General features: G+C 43.7%; 1 protein-coding gene across 1 annotated transcript in view; it reads left to right on the forward strand.

Annotated features, from left to right (window-relative positions):
* The window catches only part of ITPKA (inositol-trisphosphate 3-kinase A), a 39,550-nt gene that overhangs the window by 13,168 nt on the left and 9,421 nt on the right, over positions 1 to 16,961 (forward strand). Inside the window, exons 2-4 of the mRNA XM_082761442.1 lie at positions 11,391 to 11,487; positions 13,372 to 13,585; positions 15,267 to 15,471. Coding sequence (XP_082617568.1) covers positions 11,391 to 11,487; positions 13,372 to 13,585; positions 15,267 to 15,471 — 516 coding nt within the window. The remainder of the gene's footprint in view (positions 1 to 11,390; positions 11,488 to 13,371; positions 13,586 to 15,266; positions 15,472 to 16,961) is intronic.

Consider the following 16,961-nt stretch of genomic DNA (forward strand, 5'->3'; position numbering starts at 1 on the left):
GCTTTGCTCAAGGTGAAGTCATCCTCTTCCCCAGATTCCTTACGTAGCTCCCAGTGACTTGAGGCAGTAAGAGTTCTGCTAATCTAAGGTTTGCTCCAAAAACAAACAACTATCTTGTGACCCAGAAGGCCCACTTGCTCCTCTGAGGAAGGTGGAGGCTCCCCATTTTCATCTAATTCTGTGTTTCTGCATCATTGTCACGTTCTGCTTGCGGGCTCCCATGTCATCAGGGACAATGGCCTCACTTGTGTTCTCATGCACACCCAAATACAAGTGTGTGTTTTTTGTTTGTTTGCTTAAAAAAAGTATTAAAATAAAATCCTTTCAACACAGTGGTTTGGAATAATCTCACAGTTACAATGTTAAAGCTCAGAGTTATTAAAGTGGTTGCTGAAGGATGTGGCTTTCCCCTAGGTAAATACCACACCCCGCTAAATAACAGTGCCCTATCGCCTGTTGACACTTGCATTCCATTCCAAAGGGTGGGCCTTATTTGAACAGTGGAGTCTGCGATAGGCGAAGCAGTAACTGTTTATGCTGCTTTAGAGGAAAATGGAAGTGTGGGTTTGGAGGCGACAAAGGAGGAGAGGAAAGGCAGAGTACTGGACTTTGTCTTGTGATAGATTAGAAGAGCAGATGGTAAACTGTTACCAGTGCGTCTGATCTGTTTTTTACATGACGTATTTTTAGACTCTAATATTGCTTTTCACTTAACACTGTACAGCTTCTTGAGTACTTGCATGTCTTACTTGAGTGCCTATAATGTAATTTACAAGCACTAATTACTTAAATTGTTCAGCAGTGTTCTGAAATATAGCTGTTGGCGCCTGCAGTGGCAAGAACTGGAGCAGGGAAAGGGCTTGTGTCTGCAGCAAGATCCTATACTGAAACGGTGGAGTTTCCTCAGTTCTTCTGCAAATAAAAAAATAAAAAATAAATGCTCGTCAGTAACATCCTTCTATGTATGTGCATGCATATGAGTTCAGAAACTTGCTTTGCAGACAGGTCTTGATGTGAGAGGTGTAATGTTTTTGTAGTGAATGCTTCAGTACTTCTTAGGACACGGATCTAAAGCACAGAAAAGGATCAGGTAGCTTTATTCATGACTCTGTAGAATATCAATATCTTGTGACCACTGATGAACCTTCTTGGTGCCTGTGACTAAGGACTCCTTTTGGAGTGCTGCAGCTCACTGGCACTGGGATCAGCTCAGTTCTATCTTGGTGGCAGGTGACCCCTGTGAGTTACAGGTATTTGTCAAGTTTGAGAACAGCCTTCAACAAGGGAAACTGACTGATAGCCCTCTTCAGATATCTCACTGGAACGTCTTATTTTTGTTGCAAATTAAAGCCACTTGCATCCTTTCCAGTAGATAAGGAGAATAATTGACTGTCCTTGTGCTTTCTTTTCTTTCCGACGGGGAAAAAAATGTATTATGGCACAATAGTCTTGCTTTGTTAGGGTTAGAACCTGTAAGTATCACTCATACCTTTAAGGCAGAATCTCAAAGGTATGTGGGATACAGCTTCTGTGTCCCATATGTGAGGATATACGATGGTGTGGTAACCTCTCAAGAAGTGTTCACTAACCCAAGCTGCTAGGGATAGGAAGAGAGGAATCTTTGACCAGTTAATAGAAGACAGTTTTGCAATTTCTGTCTGATAGCAGTGGTTTGTGACTGGTGTGTTAGTGGCAAATGGGGAAGTATAATAAAGGATGTCTTTTTCTCTATCTGTTCAGACTAGAGATTCTCCTGTGGCCACTGAATCACTGGGGTGATAAACTGGTAGTAAGCTTAGGCTGGCAGGCTGGAGCTGCGTGTCTAGGTTACAGCCTGCACCACCATAGCAAATAAGATGAAGTGCACGCTCAGCTTCCTTCCCAAGTGCCTGGAGCTCACTCAGGGGAGATTAGCTCCTTGAAGTTATTTCCTGGCATGTTGCCGGAACGTAGTCTTGATGTTACGCAGAAACCACGCCTGATTGAAAGGGGTTGGCACTACTCGTAGTACATTGGGATTTGAGGTCATACGCAGTTCAGAAATGACACTTCTGTGGCTTGACAAATTGTGCTCATGTCTTAGGCTGGACATCTTCTTTGGCCTATGTATGGAGAAGTGTGAATGTGTTCGTGTTTTACGTATTCTAAGCAGGATGAATGTTTGGGAACTGGTAATTGTGTCCTCCCTGGTAGGATGTTAGGCTCATTTTCTTTCATTTAAAGAGTGTGGTCTTTCTAGATGTCCCTGTCTCATGACTGCTGATGTCAATCAGTGACCCACAACAAGCAGGGGGTTAACAGAGGATGGTCAAAGATCTCTAAAATTGCCAAACTGGCATAGAAGATTTCTGAGGACTTAAGCTGCAGTTGTTTTGGAGGTTAAGAAAGATTTTCCTTCTGCTATGCCATCTGCTAAAATGATGTTTGATTTACCACAAAATGGTTCTGGGTGATGGACAGCCTAGATAATTTTCAAATGCCTGTGCTTTGAAAGTACGTCAATTTTCCTATAGTGAGGAACTTTCCATGTACTTTCTGGATAACAACACTTCAGTTTCCATTGAGACCGGTGTCAGGCAGAGTGTCTCTGGTTCAGTTTCCCTGAGCTCAGCAGGACTGAGTGGCAGAACGCCGTCCTGTCAGGGAACCAGCATCTTTCTGAGCAAGGCACAAGCTGTCCAGGTGGAGATGATGGGCCTGTTAATGCCTGCTGCCAACAGTGGATGCTTGAGTGTCCCTCAAAACATCATTTGTTGGCTTATTAAGATAAAACCTGACTTTCAGTTATAACTGTACTGTCCCTTACAACATCAACTTTTACAGAATCTTTGAATGAAAAAGTGAATGAAACCCTTGTGACAGTGCTGCTTCAAAGCCATCTAATTCATTGACCATTTTGCCTTTTGGCCTGGGAATGACACAGATGGTAAATATTTTACTACTTAATGATGAGAAGCAAAATGCTGGTGTTGATTCCTACAGAGCCGTCAGCTTGGTGCTGTTGGTAGAATGACAAGCAATGCTTTTACGTCGTTGCGCTTCGTTCGCCCTCTGCTTTGGAGAGGTGCTCCAGAACCCAGCTGTGAAGTGGGATCTTGTGCTGCCAGCATTTCAGCAGTCTGATACTCACCAGTGGTTTCTCTTTCCTTCGCTTCTTCCTCAGCCCAGAGATAGCAAATATCAAACTTACCAGGTATCCTAAAGGGCAGCGAGCCAACGAACGTTTGTGTCTCACTGCATAAAGCATGGCGAGGCATGACAGAGGAGAAAATACAGGAACCTGAGGCTTCTGTCTTGCAGCTTTGTTTCTGCTTATTGCATTAAGTGTTTCTCATGAGTGAAGGATCAGCCCAGCCCGTCTTGCCTGCGGTACAAACAGGAAACGAAAACCTTGCAGTCAGAGGATACACCTGCCAAAGGCTGGCTGAGCAGCTGCGGCCCTCACCCATGGCTGAGCGCAGCGCCGGAAGCGTGGAGGGCTAAGTGCGGGCTGAGCGCCGTTTCTTCGCAGAGCTCTGGGGGCTGGATGGTGGAAGAGACAGAGGGAGAGATGAAGGTGTAGTCACAGTGTGCCTGGCAGCCTGATAAGAGGCGCTTATCAGGAAGTTGCTCACGTAGCGTGTGAACTGCCGTTCTTCTGGAAGAGCGTGCGTTCTGCCTCGCTGTTGATCATCAGTCCCCTGGGTCCAGCTGGCACCCTGCTGCAGGAAGATCAGCAGGTCCTATCAGCAGATACCAGGGTGGTCAAGGCTCCCAAGGAGCCTGGCACGTGGAGGCTGCTCGGCGATTTCCTTGATCGAGGGCAGAGTTAGGCTGTTTGTGTTCCTTGAGTGGCAGCCGACAGCGTTTGAAGTCACGCAGCTGCCCTGGCGGAAGGCCAGTTGCAGTGATTTGGACAAATTATCAATTGATGTTGGTTGGCACAGGGCCTCTCAGTCTGAAGAATGAGTGGTGGTGTTGCACATCAGCTTGGGCACAGACTTCTCAAAGCAGATACTTGGATCTGTGCTGGGCTATCTGGTGGTGGTGCACCTCATCCTGGAGCAACATTTTGTTTCCAGGCCTAAATACCTTTTTGTCTGGTGATGAATGATTGCATGGGGGAGTGCTGTGCAGAGTAGTGCTTATTGCATGGGGAATCTGTTCACTGCCCAGTGACAGAAGACGAAATGTGGTAATAGAGGGGCTAAGTCATTTGCTGTAAGAGCCTCACCCTGTTTTGGGAGCTAAATAAAGTGTTGCACTCAAACTTAGCTATAATGGGTTGTGTGAGTGTTTGCTTAATGCGCTCCTGTCTGGGCTTGCTTGGGGAGATTCTTCTTGTTGACTTGCTCTTTCACCTCCCACCCATTGAGAGCTCAATTCGTGATTCATGTCTGATTCAGCCAAGTGAGTAGTACACTTGGCAGCAAGGAACTCCTTAGTTTAAGGATTCCAGAAATCTTTAATAAGGGGCAAAAGCACAGAAACTGGCTGCTGAAAACAACACAAATGCCTTATGTGACTGAACCGGGTTTGTGATTTGTGGTGCTTTTGTTTTAGTTGTTATGGACAAATCCTTCACCTTGCGTCCCTACACAGAGCCTGTGTGGATATTGAAGCTGTGTTTCTTCCAACAAGTAAGGGAAAAATTAATCAATTCTCAATTTCTCCATTGCAGTATGATGTCTTGTTAGGTCTAAGTTTTTCATCAAGTGCCAAATAATCCTAAGCTTAGGAGTTCTTATGGTTTGGACAACAACAGCAAAGTAATGGAATTTTGAAAGACTGCGATGAAAAGCTTTTAGTAAATGCTTTAGATGGTTTTAAAGAATGCACGTAGGTGTATATATATGCCTGTACATGGTATTAAAAGAGCAAGGAAAATTATTAGTTTATTATATTAGGCATAAAAGTATGCATTGCTCCAGGATCTGAATCTAACCAAGTCAGCTGCCTGCCTCTTTCAGGTCTGCAAAAACTACGGTAAGCCTTCCCATGAAACAGCTCAAAACCAGACTCCTTCAGCAGGCAAGTGCTGTGGCATGATAACTGGAATGATACCGTGGTGCTCAGCAACTCTCACTATTTATTTTATTTTTTTTAATATATATTAAATGACTCAGATCACCAAATCTCTCCATGAAATGAAACTATATGGTTGGCTGTCCCAGAGCCTCACGCTGCTGAAACAGTGAAGCCCCTCGTAACCTTTGAAGCTGGTGGCTGTGAAGCAGCACCTGTGGAAGACCTGTTGGTTTGCAGGGAATTATGCTGTTACTGACTTGTCTTGGTAGTATAATGTGATTCATTGTGGAAGTGTGATCTTTTATACGTTATTCTTATAGTACTGTAGTTATTGATTACATTCCCAGGGAATCGTATCTAATTGAAGGGTAATTGAATTATGCTAGTAATTGCTTTGGTTGTGGTCTGCTCAGAATTTCTTATGGAAGCATTTTATGGCGGCTGCAGTGAGGCAGATGGAAAGCATGGTTTTGTTCAGGCTAGCTTTAGTTCAGCGATGTAATAGGGTTAGTAGCTTTGGACCTGTTTGAAGTTACTTGTATGTGTGGGTCCAATATGTCAGGTCAAAGTCAATCCAAGTAGTGATAAACAATACTGAAAATAATGAACAAATCATAACATATTAATTTCATTTTCCAAATTAGATTAAATAATTGAGTGAAACAGCATAAAGAATTAAGAAAACAAACTAGTTTTCAAGCTGATTTATTTCAGTTTTAATAAACTAAGGGAAGTAAAACAGTTGAGGATTTTGTGGATAATTAACTCAGAGTTTTAAAAACTTCAGAACATTTTATTGAGTTTTTAAGTAAATGTACATACTATAAAATGTAGAACTGAAAGTCATAAACTGTAAAACATACACAGAGTTTAGAGGGAACAAATATTAACAGAGGAGTTTGCAGGATTAAACTCTACCATGTGTTGACATTGCCTACGAGAACTTCGTGTAATCTTACGAACTTTGTGAGGATTTATTATATCACTAAGAAATAAAAAAGGGGGTGCTACTGTGTGACTGAGGACGGAAGAAGTAAGAGATGAAGAAAATCACAGAAAAAAAGTGAGCCACAGAGGAGCGAATAGTACGGTACACGGATAACACGGAACTGGCACCCCACGTAGCAGCACTTCCTTTAGCCTGGGGCCTGCTGTAGAAGGTAGTTTCAGCTACTCCTGATGCGTTCTCAGGTGTTATTTTTCCAGTCACTACTGTTAGGGTTACTCTGTCCTATAAGAGGCCAACACCCACCATCTTCTCACATGCTTGCTTACAGAAATACTTTGAAACACGTGTAATAACTTTCTGATAGCTATAGTTTTTTATACTCCTCATAGTCCCTGTGGAGGAACTTTGTTCCTTCTAGGAGTTGGTGAGACACTGAGTAGGCAGTGGCAACCAGCAATACAGATCGAATTTCAGCCCCCATGTCCCAGAGCTGCAGAATTTAGCCTAAATGATGCAAAGACTTTAAGAGAACAGTAGATTATGATGACTGACAATTAAGTATTCTTTCTTTAAGGCCTTTTAAGGAAAAAAAATATTACAAATTTCTCACTATCCTTTTGTTTCTTCCTGTCATAATAGCTCTCTGTAGTCTTGCGTAGGCTTTGTACTAGCACAGAGATAAAAGACAACAGCATCTTGGATAAAGAAACTACTGAAATTGTCCTGGAAAAAGGATCCAGGGGTCACTGTTAACTATTGTATAGCAGAATTTCCATGAGAATTCAATGGTGCAGGCAAGAAACTACCCTTCCACAATGCTGATAAGGGGAAAAATGAACTTTTTTAGGGCATTAATAACTTGTTATTTAGGTATACTTTTGTCTTAACTCAATATAGTTTCAAGTATACGTGCTAGTATTATTAGAACTGACCGTTCTTTTTTCCCCCTGAAGAAAAAGGTTTTGTTATCCCCATCCCCCCCAGCTCATTTAGATGTACTTGGAATTTGTAATAATTTTAGTTGCTTAATTTGGACTCTGTTCTGCAGATTCCTGAATTACGTTACCTGCTTGTCAGTGCTTGCCTGAGGGTAGTTACGTGTATTTGTTCACGAAACTGAGATCTGTGTTTCTGTTTTTCCTTTTAGTTAAGGGAGAGATTTTATTTTTCCTCTCAAACAATGGAGGAAGGTTCAGGTCCTGTCCCCTGTTGCCCTGAGGCATGAGAGTAGATCTCTTCTCCCTTGGGGGATGTAGTATATGCTCAGTGAGAGATTGCAGTTGTTCTATGCAGCCCTTAGAACAGCAACAACTAAGAACAAAACCACACAAAATCAGGAATACCCTCAGTGGTCTCCAAATGCCTATTCATGAGTTTGGCTGTTAGGATGCTATAGCCTTTGTCCTGAAATAGTGTGAGGATTTCAGGAAGATTAATTCTTGTGCACAGTGAGGGCTGAGCCAAAACCCCCCAGAGCAGAAGAAAGTGCTCCTGGCGAGTGCAGTGGGTTTTGCTCAGCCGTGTCCTACTGGTGCATCGAGGCAGGATCATGCTTCTGCATGCCAGTAGCGTAGGAAGTTGTGCTCTCATCATGAGAACAGACCCGGAGGAGGCTGCACACCCAGGAACCGGTGGCTCTCAGTTGCTGCTCATCTTTCCTGCTCCTTAGTAGGATAACCATCATGGCAACCCCTACCTGTACTGAGGGTTGAATAAGCTGGAGATACCTCATTTGCCCAGCATCTTGTTCATGCATGTCAGTAACATGCAACACCATGTCTACCACACCCGCTGCATGGAAATACGATTTTCTTCAGTGCTCTGCTTCAAATTCAAAAGAGTAATCCTGATAACATACTAGTGGCAGATTCCAAGCCGCAATCCTCTGAATGCCTTGTGGCTCTGCTGCAGGAACTGGTTCTTCCATTCTGTTCCACTGGGTTTTTACTCTTTCACTGCCTAGACGCTGATCTGGCATCACAGCCTGTCACACACCCCTTGGCAGAAAGCTAGCTTTTGTCGTCTTCGGCATCCCACACCTCCTAGTGCTCAGGGAGATAGATGCATGTAATGTGTCAGCTGCAGTTCACATCCAGTAATTTATGCGCTTAATCTACCAATGTTAATGTTTCTCGGGTTTGCCTTTTGGAGTGGCTTTCTTTTTGCTATTGGAAAATTCTTGAGTCTATTGATCTTAAGAGGCATATAAAACAACATCAGCGATGTCAGCGGTGTCTGATTCTGGCAATTCTGATACAGAGATATCTGAACTTGCCCTGTGTGTATATAAATAGCATAAAACACTGAATGGGAATCTGGAAGAAAGGGCTGAGAGAAACCCAGGGAGAGCAAAAGACTGAGGAAGACGGAGCAAGAATCTAGGAGAAAGGGGGCCTGAGGGAAATCTGGACTGCAAATACACACGGGCAATGGCATTAGTCCTATTTGCCATGGCAGCATGAAGCAGTGATTTGAAAAGCACATAATACCACTGCTAACAAAGAGGAAAAGATCTTGCTTTAGAAATAGATGTGAGAAAGATTCCTCCCACAGCAGGCGCACAAAGTTTTCATCTTCCCACTCACGCCAGTGCTCCAACAGCATGCAGCCCTGTTTGCATCCTGGCAATTTGCATCCTGAGCTGGTTGAGGTTGGGGACTGAAAGATGCAGCAAGGCAGAGTGCGTCTGCTGAACCCCTGTCCATGGCAGTGTGCTCCACTGGGTGGGTCTGGAAGTGATTCTTTCATCCTAGCTTGAGCCTTGCGCTTTCCCTGTCTTGGGGAAGAATGTCTGGGAAGAGATTTCAAAAAAAAATAATAAAAAAAACCACTGACAATTTTTTTCCTAATTTTTTTTTATTGTGTGAGTGGCTTGAGCATATTCATCTGAGGCAGCTGTAACCTAAGCAGTCAAATTCCACTTGAGCTGGGGTTGAATTTGGCCCATTGTCTCTCCTTCACACCCACAGTACAAATAAAAGCTGCAGCCTCTGAGGGCTAGGTGGGAGGGAGGGGGTGGGAAAGCCACTAGAGTGTGGTGGTGCATTGACAGCTGACATGCATTCCTTGAAAACCTGTGCTTCTCATCACTTCTGGGTAGAGCAGCATGACAAATCATTGGGAGACACGACACACTATGTTAGGAGTGGGACATTGTTACAAGTATAGGATCTTTACGGGAGGGATCTAGAGTGCTGTTGATCCTGGCGTGGGGAGCCAGCAATGCAATCCTGAAAATCTGACTGGAATCTCTAAAAACTTAAATTTTGGCAGAACTTACACTCAGAGGGATCACTTCAACTCCAACTGATGTTTACTTTCAATTGTTCTGTAAATAACTATGGGCCCTGCCTGTCTGGAGCAGAAACTGAGCAGAGTGGACTGAAGGACTTCTGCTGTCAGCTGAATCTGGTGAATAGACTATACAATAGTCATTTTTAATCTTTTCTACTTGAACAACAATATTGACATTGTTCTTTCTTCCAGAAAGAGGCTAGGGACACTTACAAGTGGTGTGCAAGAGCTGCTTTCATCCTCACTGTGTAGCAGGTAGCCCTGTGATAGAGCTAAGCTGCTGGTTAGCAGCGCGCAGTAGCAATTTGGAATGGCTTGAGGCAATAATACAGAATATGAAATCCCCTGCAGGGCCCTTTAAAGCTGCAGAAGGGATGTATTAAACTAGGGTTTAGTTAGTGCTGTCTGGGGAGTTGCAGTAAGTGCAACCAAGTCTTCTGTGATGCATGATCCTTAAGCATCCAAGGCTTTCTTTTCTTGCTTTCTCTTACTAGCACGGCATGTCTAAAAAAGCATTATTGCTGCATGGGACACTTGTATCAGACCAACAGGGATTTCAGCTTGAACTGCTTTCAAAACCAAGCTATGTTAAACAGGATCTTATTTCAGAATAAACATGCCCATATGGAGATTATGTTGTTATGTCACATCAAATTGCAGTATAGTTTAAAACTTTCACATGAAAATAAATCCCCAAAGGAAAGATCAGTTGCATCTGCGAGTTCACATATCCTCTTGGTGTGTTCAAGGCCTCACAGGGTTTCACCCTCACATGGTGACCAACACTGCTAGATGGAACCATATAAAAATCCTGGTGTAATTGATCAAATTTGGGGAAGGGTGACCAGGTCAAAATGTGATCTGGAGAGCAACCTTTTGCCTGTGTCTCTTTACCTGCAATTTCACTTCACGTCTTTCACTGCTGCAGAAACACAGTGTAAAATACAGTAAAAATAAGGTACTTGAAGCATCTAGTTCATCACGTTGATATTCCTGCTAGAGAAGACATACTTGTTTTGTAGGTGATTTTTTTCAGGTGTTCAGCAGCGACCTAAACTCTGTTTTAGTGAAATCAATGCCTCCCATTGGTTTTGATAATGCCTACGTAGGCCATTGATAAGCACTTCTGTAAATCCAGCCTAACTTCCAGCTGTACCTGATCTCAGCACAGAAAACGTCAGCACTAAACTGTTTTGCACAACTATTGTACACCATTACCAGCTCCACAGGGTACTGTGTCCTAGCACTAGCAGACGAGCCTGCCTTTGTTGTTCATAACTCACTCTAGGGTCCCTCAGCATGTAATGTGCACGCTAGCAGGCTGTGGTTCATACTTGCCCAAGTTTCATTGCCAAAGCATGAGACTCCTTCACTTTCCAATTGTATTATTTTCACCTTTCTGCCTTTGTGATGGAGCACTCAGCTGCGGTTTGGGAGCAGCTGTTGTGTTTCCCTGTCTGCCTGGAGCGCTACCCAGACAGCTGCACTGTGGGACAGCCAAGGTGGCCGGAGCTATGCCCAGCTTCGTTAAAAAGTAACAGGGTTGGGTAAGAGGGGAGGGAGCAGCAAAATCTATGACCTGGAATAGATTCTACAGCTTGCTGGCAGTGAGTGCTCCAAAGGAACTGAGTGAGCTCCAAGCCTGATTGGAGATGCGTTTACTATGGATCCGACACAGTGAGACTCACTTGCTGCCTTGGTGAAAGCTGTTAGTCGTGAGGGGATGCTGAAGGCCTCTGGGAAAGGAAGTATTGCTGACAGCAGCAAACTGCTCGTGCTCGTGTCTCATGGCAACTTAAACATGCGTAAGTGTAGGTTCGCCGTCTGGTCTCGGCATGACTCAGACGCCGAGAGGGTCAGGTGTGGCTCAGAACGGGCGTGTGACGTGCTTTTTTTTCCTTTTCTTCCAGGTAGCTTTCTTGTGGATGGTAGGACAGTATGTTTAACTATGTGTCTGTTCCTGGTTTTATGAGCATGTTTTTCCAGTGATGATTGTAGTGTTTGTTTTGTGGTTCCGCTTTTGAGCACTTAGCAAATTATGGAGGAACAATTCAGTGTGCTTGAAGCTAGGTGGTAGGTTTATGGCATGTCAGGATTTCAGATTTTGCCCAATTTAACGTTTCTTTCTTCTGCATTCCAGAAAAAGGCATGGAATACCATTAAAACCATGGTGAACTTACCAGTGATCAGCCCCTTCAAGAAACGCTACTCGTGGGTACAGCTGGCTGGGCATACAGGTGAGATGAATATAGTATCTTCACTGGGTTTGACTCTGGAATGTGGTATGGGATCATCTTTATTGACCAAGTAGCCGATATGTTAGCTCCCTAGCGGGAAGGATCACTGTATTTGCCTTTTTGTACCTCAGCAATGACAAGGACAGGGTTTCTAGTACCAACCCCAAACCTTCCATGTGAATGCAAGGCCTTGGGAAAAGAACAAATATGGTGACAACTGACTTGATGGCCACGTGTTTGCCTAGTGAGGCTTGTCATTATTCACTGTGTGCGTGCAAGGAGCAGCTCAGTCAGCTAAGTCTAATTTTGCGTCAGTGGAACTTAACAAGTGTGCTCCTCACGTAAGATTAGTTTCATTGTTAAGATTTAAAAAAAAAATCACACACACAAAAAAAAAAAAGGAAACCAAAGAGAAGTCATTAGGCTTGCTTCTCTCATGCTTCATTTAATTCCTATGTAGCCTTTGTTCCTAAAGTGCTGGTGCGGGGTTTATTAGTACACATGTGGGCAGGCACCTACGCTGCATCGTGCTTTAATGCAGTACCTGAACCACCTCTTTATATGCTAATGCACTAATATGGTGCATTGCAACGCCGTGCAGAGAGATTTATTTTGTCCTAGAAATGGAGTAGCTGCATGTGCACAGTGGTGTTGGTGGGACTACCGTGTAGCACACAGTGCCAAGACAACCCAGCCCTACTGCAGTTTCCATCGGTGTGTGTGGGGTTAGCTCGGTCTCTGTAGAATGGTGTGGTGGGCACATAATCATAACCCTTCTGGGGGCTTGTATAGGGTGGAAGAGGAGAGCTGAGAAATTATCAGAATCTGATTAGGAGAGAGCACTCCGGTGTGCGTCAGTTAGTTTTCTGTGGTTGCATTTAGTCCACCATTTTTGCAGCTGTTCTCTGGTATGACAAGTTCTTTCTAAAGTAAAACCTGGGCCATCACCACCCTAGCCCTTGTGCTGAGGCAGTGCCAGTTCTAGGATTTGTTGACAAGGAACCAGTTTGCAGTGGCCGAAGGATCCTGCTGTGATAAAAGTGTGGTGCTAGCCTCAGGTTTAATGAGGCCCTACTTTGGGGCCTATTTTATGTCGTGTAGATTAAAGGGTACCTCTGAATGAAATGAGTACTTTCCTCAGATGTTATTGGCAGGCTGCAGGACAGGAGAGTGCCTTCCGCAGCTGGAGTGTGATTGCTGCCAATCTCGGCCTGTGCAGACTCTGTCCTTTGTACTGTATGTCATTCGGACCCAGGGCTGTAAAAACAATCGCACTGCAGGCTCTACCTGCAGATTAGCAGGGCTCCCCAGAGCAGACGCAGTGCCTGAGGGTACACGCATGTGCAGTCACAGCGTGTGTGTAGAAAGGGCACTGCTTGGCTTCTGGCCTGTTGGAGGCTGTTTAATGATCGCTGACCGCACCGCTTTTGTACGTACACACTCAGCACGTATATCATACGCAAGGATTAAGGACAAAGCCAACGCTGTCAGTGGTATGCAGCTTTAAAATACCCTGTCAGAGCATTAATGAAGTCTGGCCTGTGGCTTTTTCCTGTGCATTTTAATGAGTATAGCAATGTTTGATATCCTAACAAAGAGTTTAGCATGGAGAAGAATAAAAAAAATGGCCCGGAGCAGCTGCACTCCTTAAAGCTATAAATACTGATACGGGAACATAATCAAATGGACTTTCACACTTTCACAGCTAATGGCTGTGTTTGTCCGCAGTGTTTTATTTTTCGAGAAGCATGTTATCTTTTTTGTTCAGGGAAAACCTTTATCTGGTGTCGTGCTGCTGAGGTAGATGAGGCAGGAGTAGTGGGGGAAGGCGTTTTTCCCTTTTGCAAGTCAGGCTTTTCAGCATGTGTTTGATTTTCTTTTTAGGAAGTTTCAAGGCAGCTGATAGCGGGAAGATTCTCAAACGCTTCTCAGAGAATGAAAAGGAGTGTTTTGAGCGGCTGATGAAAGACCCGCTACGCTCCTGCGTCCCTTGCTTCCATGGGGTGGTGGAGAGAGATGGAGAGAGCTACATTCAGTTGGATGACCTACTTACTGATTTTGAAGGGCCGTGTGTGATGGACTGTAAGATGGGGATCAGGTGAGACATGAAAGAGAATTTGCTTTCTAACCTGAATGCATTTGAAGGAAGTAAAAGGAGGGGTCATGTGTTAGTGTTTTGTCTGGAGGAGCTTAGTAACTGTTTTAGAGCATTAAAATTCAGTCCAGACAACCTGCTGTTGGTTTGACAATTGGCTTGGACAACCTGAGGAGAGTCATGTCCTACTGGTGCCTGATTGTACCTGGATTCTGGCAACCGAGTGACCTATAGGCTCAAAAATGACCCACATCAAGATATTTTCAAAAGGGATTTTGGATGAGGTTTCTCTAAAATGGCCTGAAAATACATGGGGAAAAACGACATGATTTGCTCACTGCCAGTTCATTTAATCTTTGTGTATGCAGTGACTCAAAAAATGCCACCAAGAGTAATTCCTGTCTGCAAATGTGAATGACTGAATACCAGTGAGAGAGCTTTTTTCCAAAGCTTGAGTGAGTCTTCAGTCATGCTGATCTTCTTGGTAGAGAAGTGTTATCATTTGCCCAGTACTGACTGTGTTGTTCCCTGCTCTCACATCTGCATGATGCTATCATCTTGTTCTCCAGATTCTCACTTTCCTTAGCTTCTCTTTTTTCCTTATGCATGATTGAGAAGAAAAACTCAAAAATGTTATCTAAGCATGACAAATAGAGAAGGAATCTGCTGAGAGCCTGAAGTAGCAGTACAGAGAGGTAGAAATTGTCATGTGGTAATCTTTTGGGTGCCAAGTCAAATGCTCAGTTACTGAGATAAATGAAATACTCAACTTACAGGAGTGCATATAAACCTTTTCAGACAGATGTAGATCCTTAAGTGAGCTGTCTACTAAATCAGAGTAGAAATGTGTAGTGCTGGTATACCCAGAAGAAAGAGGAGAAAGGTTTGTCAGTAGTACATTATTGTATTCAAAGTAGTTGACACTCAGATAATGGGTGACAGCAACTCTTAAACAACCCTGTTTATTTTACATCGTGGTGAAGAAAGCACACTCCAGGCACTTCATAAAGTGCAAGCTTTGTGAAGAGAGGCAAGCTTTAGGAGTCCAGTAAACGCTGAGAACATGGATAGTGCCTTTGTAGTGGCTGCCAGGTTAAAGGGTTTCATTAAAGAGTTTCCTTTCCTTCCTTAGTTGCTTCTTTGTGTTTGGAGCTACAGTTCCTCAGATAGATAATCTGCTTTATTCTTTCCCTTTTACTATATGAGGAGCGATTCTGTCTGTCTGATACATTTTGCAAATCTTAATTGCTTTCCGAGGCCTGATGAAAAAATAGGACATAACTGAAGTTTTTCTCAAGGAGAGAGAAGACAGTAAGACTTCAGCAGGCCTCTTAGCTTTTGATTTCATTGCAAGTCATTTCTCTTAACTGTCCTCTGAAAATACAGTTGTATGTCATGGCAGAATAGGTTTCAGCTTTCTCCCATTCTGTAAGCAGGACATCACAATAGCAAGTAACAGTAAGTAAAGGTATAGTTAGAACAGAAGTGAGTGACAAATCTGGATGCCCTCTACGGTTTCCCTAAAGAAGCCTGTGCAGTCGTGAGTCCATGCTTTTTAGTTTCCTTATAGGAAAAACTGGGATAATGATAATACTTCTCTGGCTGACCTCTCCTGAGGCCTGAAGCTATAAAAAGAAAGGTTTGAAAGTCATTGCAGCTTTGTTGGGATGTGATGTTTTTGCAGGACATACCTGGAAGAGGAGCTGACTAAAGCCCGTGAGAAACCAAAGCTGCGTAAGGACATGTACAAGAAAATGATTGAAGTGGATCCTCTTGCTCCCACAGCTGAGGAGAATGCCCAGCATGCTGTCACCAAGCCCCGATACATGCAGTGGAGGGAAACAATCAGCTCTAGTGCCAACCTGGGCTTCAGAATCGAAGGGATTAAGGTAATAATTATCCTTTTGCCTGTTCTTGGTGACTGAACTTTGATATGTTGATTAATTATAACACAAGTGTGCATCAGTAGCTGGGTTTTCCTAAGGATTACATAAAAATGCATTAATTGAATCCACAGAGTTCAATGTTTTGTGGCTTTAAAGCATCAGTTGTAGTTGTAACAGAGTAGTGTCAAGGACGTTGAGCATCAAATGTGTATCAGCCATGCTTGGCTCAACCACAGAGAAGTTGCAGGAAGAAGCCATGCAGGTACACAGTGTATATACAAGGACAATCAAACTTGTAAGGAAGAATTCAGAACTGATTAAGTAACTGCCTCTCCTCATGTAATATTTTTTTTAGTCTAGAAATATGCGTATTTATTCCAAGTGAATCACAGTAAGGAGGCTTTGTTCCAGTTATGCTTATTTGCAAGGCATGTTAAAACATTAGCTAGATATTCTTAGGATAGAGGAAACCCCTTTAACTTTTAAGTACATGACATTGTCCAGTATTGATGGACTGAAATAAAGCCAGAAGAAAAAAACAGAGATAAAATTTATCCATCAACAAAATCCTTCTGCTGTTCTTAATGGATGAGTTTGTGCCCCTAGACCATTCCTAGGATACTGCCTTACAGACACAGAAGAGCCTTTGCCATGTTCTTTCCTACCCATTAATTCTTTATATTTGTCGTGCCCCGTGGCAATAGCAGGTACCTATCCAGAAGCCCTTAGGACCTACACTTAGAATATCAGCAACCTCACAAAGTTACTTGGATGTAACAGAAGTGCCTTCTGCTTGCATGGGTCTGTCACAGCTAGCCTGTGCTTGGGTTCTGATAGCGGGATTCCTGTAGCAGCACGGGGCGGGGTGAGGGCTGCCCAAACCCGCCTCAGCCCTGGATGAATGCTTGCTAGCTGAGGCCCATGGCAATGGCTGTGAAGATGTTAGTGTGGGTTACCCTGTGTGATTTCAGGGTGGTTATCAGAGCACAGCTGTGCCCACTGTCAGCATATATGTTTAACTTAGCTGTGTTTGGATGCAGTAAGTGATATTTGAATTAGTTTTGCTTCTGTTTCATTGTTCAAGCACATAGGAAAAAGAGAGTTAAAAGAAGGTGAGGCTCATGAGCAGAGCAGAGGCTCTTTAACCACCCCTTTCTTCTCTGCTTCCCTGTGTTGTCTTTTCCCTTCCTCATTCACAGATTCTCCTGCTGTGATACAGGAACTAGTGCTTCCAGCTCATGCTGTGCTGGCCCCCTGTACACTGTGCCACCCACTCCTGACTGTTAGACACAGGCATTCTCATGCGGGAACTGTCTGGGTGGAGATGATCTGGCTCTAGTTCAGCCAACACTCTTTGTGTCTTACCCTTTAGCCATCTCATGATGTATCATGGTACCTATTTTAATCCTGTACCACTTCAGCCCTTCGATGCACTCTGTGATGAAATCCGAAACCCAGATGATCTCAGGACCTTTTGCATATGTTCAGAAGAT

This window comes from Aythya marila, assembly GCF_965140915.1.
Source record: "Aythya marila genome assembly, chromosome: 5".
NCBI classification, from domain to species: Eukaryota; Metazoa; Chordata; class Aves; order Anseriformes; family Anatidae; genus Aythya; species Aythya marila.